Source organism: Pagrus pagrus, assembly GCF_965226575.1.
Source record: "Pagrus pagrus genome assembly, chromosome: 21".
NCBI classification, from domain to species: Eukaryota; Metazoa; Chordata; class Actinopteri; order Spariformes; family Sparidae; genus Pagrus; species Pagrus pagrus.
The window spans coordinates 4,546,452-4,560,152 of NC_140208.1; the positions used below are offsets into that span (position 1 = coordinate 4,546,452).

At 41.5% G+C, this 13,701-nt stretch overlaps 1 protein-coding gene across 1 annotated transcript; it reads left to right on the plus strand.

Moving 5' to 3' along the window:
* Window positions 1–353: 353 nt before the first annotated feature.
* arl4d (ADP-ribosylation factor-like 4D) lies at window positions 354–4,182 on the plus strand. Its single transcript, XM_084342996.1, has 2 exons — window positions 354–475; window positions 2,446–4,182. Exon 2 carries the CDS (start codon window positions 2,570–2,572, stop codon window positions 3,176–3,178), a length of 609 nt encoding a protein of 202 aa, XP_084199122.1. The 5' UTR covers window positions 354–475; window positions 2,446–2,569; the 3' UTR covers window positions 3,179–4,182.
* Window positions 4,183–13,701: the final 9,519 nt, after the last annotated feature.

Here is a 13,701-nt window from a genome sequence, read left to right on the forward strand (position 1 = left end):
ATATTAAATTTAACTCCCTGGACATGTTGGGGACACATTTTTTGGAGTGGAGCTTGATAAGACTTCCTGTTTCTGTGTCTGTGGTTGCTTCCCTGTAAATATTTAATAAAAAAACCACCTTGAATGGCGCCATGTTGCATCATGAGTACTTTTACTTTAACTACTTTAAGTACAACAGAGTACTTCTACACTCTGGTGCTGCTACTTTAACTCTAATGACATGTGAGTCCTTCTTCCACTGCCTAGTCTCACCTCAGTGCAGTTCACCTGTGCAACCGGCAGGGGGCGTGGCGCAGCACCGTCCAGGTGGCCGTGACGTCACCCGGGCTTTAGGTGCCGTGTGAGCTCGAGCCTCTCCGGAGCTGCTCAGAGCCGCGGGAGGAGGAGAGGAGCTGACGGAGGTGACACGCAGCAGCTGGGACCAGACATGGATGTTTTTATTATCGCTGCTGGATGATTTCAGGTTGTTTTAAAGGTAGGAGCGTGTTTACATCCGCATTTATTCACCTGGCTTCAGGATTATGTTGAATTAGTAGATCAGATTTCTGTCTGGTTTATCCTTTAAAGTTAACCCTGCAGGCTCCTGGTAGGAAATCTTGAAGTTTTATACATTTCTACACATGCATGAATGGACGTACATATATTTATATATATATATTAAACTACAGAGGCTCGTTCCCTGCAGAATAACTACAAATATAATCAAGTAATAAAAACACAGATGCAGGAACATCTCGCCTCTGTGATCAATAATCGTTGGATGATATTTCTCGTCGTGATACATTATATTTTCCTGCAAACACACAGTGTGTGTGTGTGTGTGTGTGTGTGTGTTGTGTCCAGAGCAGAGCAGCTGTTTGATGGTATCAGCATGTCAACAACAACCGGATTAGTGCAGCTGCAGCAGTCCTCACACACACAGACACACACAGACACACACACACAGAGAGGACCGGTGAACACACAACATCCAGCCCGGGCACTGACATCAGTCTGTCCCGGGGAAAGCCCTCCAGGTCGGGCAGTCTGGAGAGGACCAGGCTGCAGACTCTGAGAGGCTCAAACACACAGACACTTATAGTTTATAAGTATGAAAGCGTGGATTCATTAAATAGTTGGCTTAAATGTAACTAAGTACATTTACTCGAGTACTGTGCTGAAGTACAGTTGTGATTTGCACTGTAAAAAATATGTATTTCTGGATTTATTCCTATTATTACAGATGTTTTCTGTGTTTTTGAAAAACACAAAACTGTGAAGAAAATGACGTGAAGTTAACAGTGAAACTGTACAACATGTAAAATAATATGTGTCGCTGTGAACGAACACAACATGTACATGTTTTTTGTGCAGCTCAATACTGTAATCAAATTAACTTAAATCAGTGATAACAGTAAAAGAAGTGTTGGACCTGCAGTTCGGGTGTTTGGCATGATTGTAGGCATTTTCACAACAAAACTGTATTATATTAACAGAAATGTGTTTTATGAGTTATTCACTGTTATATTACAGAATAACAGTGAATAACCCCTCCCCCCCTTTTTGAACAGTTTCTCAATGTGCTGAAGTACAATTTTGAGATACACTGTAAAAAATAATCTGTAATTTTTGGAATTTGTCCTGTTTATTTTACCAGATTTTTTAAAAAAAATAGTTAAAGATATCAATAAAATAACAAAACAACCTGTGAAATCACACGTCTGATGTAAAATAACATGAAAAATCTGTAACTGAATAAACATAAAATTTAGATTTTTCTACAATTTCAAATTTTCCCACTTAAAAAAATACTTTTACAAATTTAATATAATTTCACAAATATTTATTTTTTAATTAACAGATCGAACTTTTACTCTAAAGTTAAATAACCAATAAAATTAGATTAGATTGGTATCTAAACAAAATGTTGCTTCTGTAGTTTTACAAAGATTTGTTTGTTAATTGTCAGATTTTTTGCATAAATATAAAGATTTTCACTACAAAAACAAAATGTGTTTTTAAGAGTTATTCTGTTATTTTACAGACATTTTTAGCGCCCTGGAATATTTGAATATTATCACCATTTTTTGGTCTTAGTTTTTTTACAGTGTACGTTAAAAATGTACTATTGGTCAGACGCTATACTCATTATTTATGATACTTAAGTAAATGTAATATCAGATACTTTAAGACTTGTAGAGGCGACTTTAACTTTTACCAAAGTAATATTTTAACACTCAGGTATCCTTGGCTAACACTGTATTTCAGTATAAATCTCATCAGCTGACACAACAGGAAGTCTCAGCTGATGAAATTCAATCACCTCCCCTGATATCACTATCTGTCCCTCTGTCTTCCTCAGAGATAACACTTGCAGACAAACACTCCTTAACTACCCATTGTCTTTTCATTAAATGCTAACTCTGTGTGTGTGTGTGTGTGTGTGTGTGTGTGTGTTTTGATAAGGTCTCCAGCACCATCTGATCCCATCTGCCCCCTGAGGACAAAGAGCAAATGCCAGTCCAGTGAAAAAGGATTACATCAGGAATCTGTCACCTCACTAAGTAGGTGTGAATAGCTGGCTGCGATCATGGGGAACCAGCTGACTGATATGGCTCCCAACACGCCGTCCTTCCTGCCAAACTTCCAGTGTCTGCACGTGGTTGTTATCGGGCTCGACTCGGCCGGTAAAACCTCTCTGCTGTACCGGCTCAAGCTGAAGGAGTTTGTCAAAACGATCCCCACGAAGGGTTTCAACACGGAGAAGATCAAGGTGGCGGTGGGGACGTCTCGGACCATAAACTTCCAGGTGTGGGACGTGGGCGGACAGGAGAAGCTGCGCCCTCTGTGGAAGTCTTACACCCGGCGGACGGACGGGATGGTGTTCGTGGTGGACTCCACTGAGCTGGAGAGGATGGAGGAGGCCAAGGTGGAGCTCCACAAGATCACCCGAACGTCAGAGAACCAGGGCGTCCCGGTGCTCATCCTGGCCAACAAGCAGGACCTGGACGCGGCCCTGTCCGTCAGCGAGGTGGAGAAGCTGCTCTCCGTGCACGAACTGAGCATGTACACGCTGCATCACGTGCAGAGCTGCAGCGCCGTGGACGGTCAGGGCCTGCAGCCGGGCCTGGAGAAACTGTACGAGATGATCCTGAAGAGGAAGAAGATGTTGAAGCACAACAGGAACAGAAAGAGATGAACTGCGGGCTCACGCTGTGGACAGATTTATCCACTGTTGAGACACTTTCAAGCTTAATGGTCCCCTTTTAAAGGGAGAGCGATTTGTGCCAACAAAACAACAATTACAGACGGCCTGAGGGTCAGGAGGAATGGATCTGCTCATAACAGAAGAAGCAGTATTGACAGATTCTTTGTTCTGCGGTCGTGCAGCTGCCCTCCGAAAGATTAACTTATAGATTTAAAGGGATCTGTGATAGCAGTTAGTCCTCACTAAGTGCTTTTTACACTTGTTTTAAAGAAGAATTCAACATATTTGTTAACTGTAGGACTAATATATGAACACGTTCACATTAGGGCTGCACAATATTATCAAATCCGAGTCGAATAGAAGCTGCAGTTTTTTGATTAAGTGCGACAAAAGACGATTATAATGATGTACTGCAGAGCTGCTGAGATTTCCTGGTAGAAAACATGATTGTTCGCCACATCGTCATGATTTTATTAGTTGTTTCCACCGAATATGAAATTTATGATGCAGAAATTATCATTCCCACTAATTAGACCATATCGTAATCATAATTTCTGCCAAAATAATCACGATATGAGTCTTTTTACCACATCACGCAGCCCTAATTCACATCAGTGTGGTAAAGAAGTATATAAAATACGTCTAGAAATGTCTTTATAATCCTTCACATGCTTGCACAGACTCTGACCCACTTAATGTCTGTTTTTGTTTGATGCTTCCCCGAAATATTTATTCCGCATTTTTGTGTTGTTTGTGTTGGACAGAGGGATTTCTCTTTTTTTTGTAAAATGATATGAAATGAAACAGACTTCAGTGGTGATCGCCGGAGCACCACACGATGTTAAATTTCATTGCCATGGAACCAGTAATCCGAAGTGCATTCCCTTCATGGCCACAGAGGTCCAGTTTCCGCTACTTTTAACAATAGTGTTCATACAAATTGTACATTTTTTGTAACACTGAAGACTTAATAAAATCGAAGCACTGTACAGAAACCTCATGGATTTTCTTGTAGTTGATGGAATAGAGTGAAGGAAGACGGTCAAGGTTTGTCGACGGACATTTTCAAACAAGATTTAGGCTCCCAGCCTAGTTAAAGCTGCTATAATCCACATTTTTATGTTAAGTGGCAATATGTAAGAATGTTAGTTGTAAAATTATCATCATAATGTGTGTAAGAAGCAGTTCTGACATTATGATGTGCTGTGTTGCAGAGATATTGCTTTCTGTGTCGACTGTTTTATAGTGAAAAAGCTCTGAAAAATCCACCGTACCCAGGACCAAACTGTAGACAGACACAGTTAGTGACTAGTTGGTGTACTTTGTGGAGCATTTAGTGGCTGAACAGTCAGATATTTCCCTCAGGAGTTGGTGGAGGAGACCAAAAACAGAGCAAAAACTGGTGACTCCAAATTAATGCTAATGTCACTCCACAGTGGTTAGATGTGTAAATATGCACATTTTAACAACAAATTCACAAAAAAACAATCCAGACACTCCAAATATATTAAAAAAAACCTTTATTGTAGTGGTGAAAACATTAAAAAAGACATGTTTTACTAGAAATGTGTTCGCTTTCTTAAAGATTTAGCCACTATAAAGGTTTTTTTCTAGTACTTTGGTCCTCATTTGTTACATTTTCTTACACCAGAGTGCCTGTTGAGTATAAACAGACAAACACAGCAACCAGTCATCTCTTTTTCAATATGTCACAGTTTCCACCGCCTCCAAAGTGGCCCAAAACATCATTTATTGCATTTTTGAATGTCTGTATAATCTAAAACAGACCTTTATTGGATTATAAAATGACTTCCATCCACATTTTAAAGTCCGGGGTTGTGACCCTCCTCCCTATTAATGTCTGAATCAGCAAATTAGTCAGCGCCTCCTCCCCCACACGGGCCAAAACAATCCATCCTCTTTGGTTCCCACCTTCCAGTCTGCCAGCTGCTGACACTGTAATTACATCAATTAGTGGTTGAGGTGGCTCAGAGGTGAGGCGGGTTAGTCCTTCTGTGTGATCATGTGGGACTGAAAGTGCTGCTTTACTTTACCTTGGATGCACTGATTTACAAACCCAAAACAGAGTCAATGAGTTTCGTGTTGAGACCACTTTATTTAAGTGCAATAACCACGATCGGATCAACAAAGTGTCCTGAAGTGGCTGCTTTTAAAAGAAGTAACATCGTGTGTATCTGGTGTTTGAAATGAAAGCAAACACAACACACAACCTCGTCTGATTTTTCATCATTTTTATTGAACTTATTTCTCATTTTTTGAGAATATTTGGTCACAAACACATCTCTGTATATTAAACAAAGATGAGGCTGTTTCTTTAAAGGTATCACAACAATGGATTTCTGCTGCATCATGTCATGACCAGCAGAAACGATTAAAACTATTCTTGGCAATCCTGCAGGTGTTCCTGATTAGAGGTGTTAATCCACTTGCTTTTCCACAAATCTCCTCAGTGATATTATGCAACAAACAGAAGGTCTGATCTGCAGGTCAGACACATTGTCGACGTGCATGTGTGTGTTTCTGCTCGCATTTGTCTCGCCCGACATGATCAGATAAAGACTTGGTACCTATCAGAAGCCTTGTGCTGAAACTTCACTGCTATAAATGTCAAAGCAGCACACGCGATATAAAAATACATCTACACACCTACGCTCACGCACGAGGACACGCGCACGCGCACATCTCGACTTCTGCGACCTCACCGGCCCCGTTATTAACAACGGTGAAGCTCATTAAAAACTTTCGAGGAGGCCTTTCGCAGAATCATCTTGACACAGCAGCTGGTCCCTGAATAAATTAGCATGGTGATGTGGCATTTTCAGCAGCTGAGACACACTGTGGGCATGCGGGGGCATCGATCAGCCAGCGAAGAAATATTCAGCCCAAGAGTAGAGGATGTAAAAGACGGCGTGTTGCAGCTCAGAGAAGGTGCTGTCATGCTGACACTACACTGCACACTTGATTGACTTGCTGATTCGGAGCCGTGATCCATCCTGTCGGGGGGAGAAGAACCTGTGGGAGCTGCACGAGCATCGCAGCCTTCTTCCCATTTCTTTTCTGCTTTTCTTTTGCATGTTTCTGTCTCTCTCCGCCTCTCCTCTTCTGTTTTAAGCATAATGGAGGCTGACAAGAAAATACACAGAAGAGGGGAAGCCTTGAGGATTGTGTGTCAGGGATTAGATAGCGCATAGCTAGGTGTATCCCCCAAAGACAGGTTTACCAGTGGGCTTTAAAATCCACCACAAATTTCTTTCAGTCAACCCGAGAGCGTAAACAACCCCGATAGTTCATCCTGTTCTCAAAAAAATGAATAAAAAAATGCTGCAACATCTGTAAAAAACTACAAACAAGACTTAAGAGTACAGAGATGCTGGAGGCTGAACTCCTGCTTTGAGCTTTTCAGCTCCTGCTTTGAGCTGAAAGCTAATATCAGCATGCTAACATGCTCACAATGACAATGCTAATGCAATGCCATTGATGTTTAACAGGTATTTGTGTATTTAGCACTAATTAGCAAATATTAGCATGCTAATACTTGCAAATTAGCACTAAACACACTCCTTGGTCAGGTTTAGGAAAAGATCATGCATACTGATGTTAGCATGCTAACCAGCTAGCCCCAGCCCGTCCTGTCTCATAATATTACTCTGTGCCACATAATGCGATAATCCAAGCCCCTGTAGTTTCATATTTCAATTGCTACCACTGTAAATCGCCTCCATACTTTATCTCCTATATCCAGCTAATAGGGCCACTGAGCTCCACGGCTAACTGAGCTACTTGCTAATGACAGCTAGTCGCTACAGCCAAAGATAGCTATGGCAAAAGCAGTTAGTGGTTATACTGCCCCCTATATTGTAGGAGCTACCATTTCTTACAATTACACCATTAAAGGCAAAACCTGGCCAATTCAGCACCAAGGACAGGCAGGAAGTCCCAGAACTAACAACTGAACAGAGGGTTTGTGTTTTCTTTCCTCAGCTTTCGGTCCAAAGGAACATTTTTGGGACTATTGGGGGTTTGGAAATAACGGGCATTTTCAGAGCCATGACTAAAAGCAGGAATACAAAAACACAAATTTCGATCAGTCGATCCGGGAACTGATCGAAGTAACGATTGGGCCATCGGCCTCGTCTTCCTCTCCTCAAACACATGTGAATGCAAAGATCCACAAAATCTCCAGATAAATAACGACAGAGCAATAATGCTCTGCTTCAGCCTTTTTTATAGCTGCTATGCTGAAATTCAGTCGGGCGCTGGGCACAAATCCAAGCCTCTTAACAAATCCAACCGGGGTCTAGACATAATTTTCCGTCACCATGGCAACTTGGAGTCAGCAGTCACTAAAGGGTGACCTGTGAGGGCAGCGGTGGGGGTCAAATTGCTTTTTTGTGGCTGGATGTCCAATCCAGCTGAGGTTACCGAGCGGGCAGGGAGATTAGAAAAAGAAGCTCAGATCAATACGGGAATCCTGAGATCACCACCTCACACTGTCCGTCCGTCCCCCTGGGTTGTTTTTTCACTTCTTTATCTCCGTCCGTATGTCTGATTTAATCTCCTTTTGGTTTTTAAGTTGTTGACAACCTCTATTTGGTGTTTGCACTCTCCTTTGTCTTGTATTTGTTGATGTTGATGTCAGTCTTCTATGAAAATATCTCAGATTTCACACCGAGCGGGGCCTTTCGAGGAAATCGACCCTGTTGACATCGCTGTGGACGGATTGGAGGAGGGTTTGGTTTTTCAGTTGTTAGCAGAAGACACGCTGCAGAGCGAAGGTTCAAAGGGGACGGTGTTTGTGGGAGGGCTGGATTAGTTGCTTTGGCTTTTATTCCCGAAAGGTCATAAAGCTGCCACTTGGCCTTCATTTAGAGAGCCCGTAGGGTTGAATGGATGGGGAGGGATTGGAGGGAAGCTGAAGCTTGACTTCAGCGTTATAGAGCCGCCTTCTCCCTCGAGGCTGAAAGTGAAGGAAGAACAAACACAGGCTGTATTTCTGAGTCGTAAAAAAGACACTGTCACAGCGGGGGGAAACCGTCTTTTCCTCTGAGGTAACCCTGCACCAAAACAGATGGATGTTATCAGTTTTATTCATCCTTTACAATCAGCATAATGTTTACTGTGTTCACCATCTTGGTTCAGCGTGTTAGTATGCTAATAAAAACATGAAAAAACAGGTCAGCAGAGGCTTCCTTTTACAGAACAACACCTGATCCGACCTGTGGAAGCAACCTGCTCTTATTCAATTGTCGTAATTGCGTTACGTTGTTCTGCTATGTTACATTATGTCACATTATTTTGTGTTACACTATGCTATGTTACATTACATTACCTCGTGTTATGTTACGTTGCGTAACGTTGTTATGCTATGTTAGATTATGTTGTGTTATATTATGTATCGGTACGTTACATTACGTTATCTTACGTTAGGTTATGTATCCTTGCGTTGAGTTATGTTATTTTACATTACATTACGCAATCTGATGCTATGTTATGTTACATTATTTTGTGTTATATTATGTATCGGTACGTTACATTATGTTACGTTACATTACATTATTTTGATATTATATTATGTATCATTACGAAACATTACGTCGCGTTGCATTATTGCATTTACGTTAAGTTGTGTATCCTTGCATTGCGTTATGTTTAAATTATTTTTTTGATGCTATGTATCACTACGTTGCATTATGTTATTTTACATTACATTACGCCATCTGATGTTACGTTATGTTAAATTAATTTACATTGTGTTATGTATCGTTACGATATATTACATTATTTTCCTTATCCTTACATTATTTTACGAGACGTTATATGTCATTTTGTTACGTATCATTACTTTATGTTATTTAATGCACCGTTACGTTATCTTACATCCTTATATTTTACTTTATGTTGTGTTAATTTACGTTACATTAATGTTTGTGGGAGGGCTGGGTTAGTTGCTTTGGTTTTTATTCCCGAAAGGTCGTAAAGCTGCCACTAGGCCTTCATTTAGAGGCGAGCCCGTAGGGTTGAATGGATGTGGAGGGATTGGAGGGAAGCTGAAGCTTGACTTCAGCGTTATATAGCCGCCTTCTCCCTCGAGGCTGAAAGTGAAGGAAGAACAAACACAGGCTGTATTTCTGAGTCGTAAAAGAGACAATGTCACAGCAGGGGGGCCTCTGAGGTAACCCTGCACCAAAACATATGGATGTTATCAGTTTTATTCATCCTTTGCCATCGACTGAAAGAAAGCAATCATTTTTTATTTCATATGTGAATAAAAATGTATCACATCAGGGGTCAGGGAGCATTTATTCATATTTATAAATACACTTCTTGTTCCCCTGCAGACCGACAGAGTCAGAGATGAGTCATCGCTCACGGGAACCATGACGAAATTATGGGCCACGTATTAACTGTGATTTAAATTTTATGACTAAACTTTTCGGTAACTTGTTCTGCTGCAGGGGGATATAAATATGACCTCATGGATGATTTCATGCTTCCACACAGACTCTCAAAGGGGTCGGGATAAAATCACTTTTCATGAAAAACCTCGAAGCCCAGTCCTCACGAGGTGTCATTTAAAACATCTGGCAAACCGTCCTGCTGTTGTGTTTTGAATTACAACACACACATTCTGGTGCATTTCCTTTGTCTTTATGTGGCAGCGATTAATCCAGTGTGGATATCCGTACACCCACACCGCCTCCCTGGGTCTACCCCTGATCCCATGCTTTAGGATTACCCACAAACCCATCTGGCACATGCCAGCTAGCGAGACGTACAGTGGCCACTAGACACCAGCTCCTGTTAATCCTGACTATTTTAAAAGCAGCGAGGCCTCTGGGATGGATGTGGAGCAGTCACGCTGTGAGGTGCTATATCAAGATGTGAGCTGTTTATTTGTGTCACCCCGGCAGTGGGTGGATCTGGGAATGTGCTGACTCGGGTATTATGTGGCTTGATTTAATGCAACACGATAGTTTAATGTGACCGAGTGAGACATAAATAATTGCTACTGTCCAACGGGGACTCAGAGATCACAACTGTGACTGCGGACACCGAGCAGTCAGAAGTGTTTACAGGAAAACACAGCGCATGATTCACTCCTCTGCATTTTACCGTCCTGTCTGAAGATTTTAAATCCTCTGCATTGAATAGTGCAGATTCCCACAATGCAATGCTTAAAGGTAAAGATCACCCCTAAAATTCAGTCATTATCTTCTCACTCACATGCTGATGTGAAGTCGGGGGGAAGTTTCGTCGTCCACAAAACATTTCTGTATGTAAAAATGGAAAAACAACAACCGAAAAACTGAAGAAAATGGCTCCTGGCAGCTTGTTCAGAACCCAGAATTTCAGAATAGATGTGAAAAGACGTTATTTACATGCCTGACGCTCTTAGCTTAGCAGCTACAGTGAAGATTTTTTAACTTCAAACGTCAGAAGAGCTGTATAAAGACATGTTTTTGTTGCTGTTTTTTTTTAAGTTTTACAACAAGTCTCCATCTACTTCAGTTGTTTAGGAGAATGCTGCAACTCTGTTTTGCTGTGAAGCTCCAGAAATGTTTCGTGGGCCACCAAACGTCAGCACTGAATTTTAATTCTTGCTCCATAAACTCACTAGCTACAGTCTTTTAATGAACCTTACGCTACACTGCACCTGTGGATGACTCATAAGTGTCCTAAATATCAGATGACTGAGTACAGAGCGACGGTGGATAAATATTCATATTTATTTTAAAGAATAACCTGCAAAGCTACGATAGAAAAATTGCTCCATTACAAGTAAAAGTCCTGCATTCAAAGTACGATTAGAGAGGAATTATCAGTCAAGAAGCAGAAAGTAAAGTAGACTTTCTGTGACTGTTTCTCAAAGGACTCAAAACTAGTTTCCTTGTAACTTATATTAAGGACGGCTTGTAAATGCATTGAACCACAGCTGCGTCTGAAGAAAACATGACTCGACGCACAACAAACACACACTCCGTCTTCGAGGTCACGCCGTCTCTCCCCACGTGGCTGTTGTTGACCCAGCGTCCTGCCTGGCAGGTCAGGATCTGGGCTCAATCAAGTGCCGGACCCCTGAGCTGTCAGCGGCTCTCCCCTGGATGCAGGAGCAGCTGTAAAGGGGCCGACCGTGGTGTTTTTGTTCAGCCTCCTTCAGATAGCAAGAACACGTGGGAGCCAGAGTGCACGTGAGCCGAGGAGCTCATGGCAAAACAAATCATCCTGGACTGACCGCTCGTGTTGGGAAGGTTTTCTCTCTGCTTGTCATGAGGCGCCACGATCACTGTCCAGCAGTGTTGGTCATGCGTATCTGTTTCTTCACTCTCTCTTTCTGACGCACTTTCTGTTCCCAATTATTTTCCTTCAGTCGAAAGAGGACAGTTTTATAAGAGTGACTGTTTCATGGAGCTACTGAGCTCACAGATTTGATGGAAAGTTCACCCAAAAATGAAAATTCAGTCATTATCTCCTCACACCACCGTGCTGATGGGAAGTCAGGTGAAGTTTCGTTGTCCACAAAACATTTCTGGAGCTTCAGAGAAGAAACGTCACTGCAGCGTTCTCCTAAACAACTGAAGCAGATGAAGACGTGTTTTAAAAAATAAAATAAATCAACAAAGTGAGTCCACACACGTCTCCAGAAGACCTGCGATCTCATATTGTTTTGAAAAGACATTATTTACACCCTTTTTTTTTAATGAATGATGAATCACAGACATGCTAGCACCATTAACGTAGCAGCTACAATGAAGCATGCATGGGGGTGAGTAGATAATAGATAATCTCCCTGCAGGAATAAACCAGAAAAGATACCAGATTCCTTGAAGAAGTTGTCTGTATGAGGTTTTTTTCTCACTTAAAGTAGATTTAAAAGCAGAAAAATGCCGAGTCGACTGATTCCCGGTTTGTAAACTCCTGACGTGAGAAGTGAGAAGTGGTAAAAAGGCTAAATAATCCACAAACGATGTTTGTCCGACTTGTGAAACTCACTCAGTCAGAGAATACCTCGGTTAGTAACTCTCATTATGTGTGCACAATGGACTGAAAACCCGTGTTGTGGAGAAGAACCCAGGAATCTTGACCGAGCTTGTGAAGGGGAACCCATGCGGATCAGATCTGGTATTTGGGGCTCGTTCTCCCAAATGAGGCGCCCATAGTGGCCTTTTTGTTTACCCCAGCCCGTGCTCGAGCCATCGCAGCTTTCCTTTTGTTGCTGTTTCATGTTATTTTATCAAAGATTTCACTGTTCGAGGGGTCTGGAGTTGGACCAGACTGTCAGGGTACAGAGCAGGCATCATGCTTGGCTAAAGATGGAGGCTTTTTTATTGAGGGTCAGCAGTAAAAATCCTGGTCCTCCAGGGACTACACAGGACAACCCACCCAAAAAGCGCTGATTTGACAGCGGTGAGTTCATTCCCCACATGGAGATGTGGTCATTTGCTCAAATATCAACCTGGATTTAAATTAGTTTCTTATGCACAAAGAGCAGCTGGCTGTAAAACGCTTCGGCACACTTTCCATTCGCTCATATTTTTGGCCAGATCTGCGCTTTGTCAGCTCGTTTGAGAGGCTGGTGTCCTGGTTTGGACCATGTAGTCCTGCTGTGTTGGACTGAAACATAAAAATATTTGATCTGATCCTAAATCTCTTGATAACAGTTCAGTTCAGTCCTTCTGCTGTATGTATTGTTGCTGTACATAACGCATCAAGGGCGCTCTGCTGTTTGTTTAACCCCCTGCATGTATAGGTGACACGTCCTCCAGCGCTGCTTTAATCCTGTTAGACAGACCTGACGCTGGGAGAGTTGCCAGGAGCGTTTCCACCGAAGGAATGAGACCAGCGGGTCACAAATAACCTTAAGTCCCGTCTAGACAAGAGAGCTAACAGACGCTAACACTCTGCTGTACATGTGCACACACATGTCCTGCAGGATGATTAAGAAGATATGTGTGACAGAGTCAAGTGTTGACTTCCTTCAACAGTTTTTGATGTTGACATCGTCCGGTCCAGCTTCTCAGATCTGAGGACTTCATGCTTTTTGTGTTGTTTATTATGTTTTATAATTAAATATCTTACATGGTTTTTTGCATTTTTTTTTTTTACCTTTTTTACAGACAGAAGACTAAATATCTTTGGTTTTTGGATTATTATTTGCATTTTCTTTTTTTAAAATTTTATTTCTGAATTTTGTTACCTTCGGACATTAATCTTTTCAATTTTCAGGAGCTTTTACATGCACAAGAACCAAAGCACTAAGGGAAAGGGGGAAAAAATGACAAAGCATAATAGGTCTTCTTTAAGGTGGTATTTGAAATCAACATACATCATTGAACATAAGCCATTTCGTGTTAAATTGTGACCAGATCAATTTTTCTAAATAATTTAATATACAACCATCAATTATGCTAAAATGTGGCTATGACAGATACATGATGACTTATCTGATTGAATGCTTGTAACTATAATTCATGTGTTTGTACGATAACTTGACC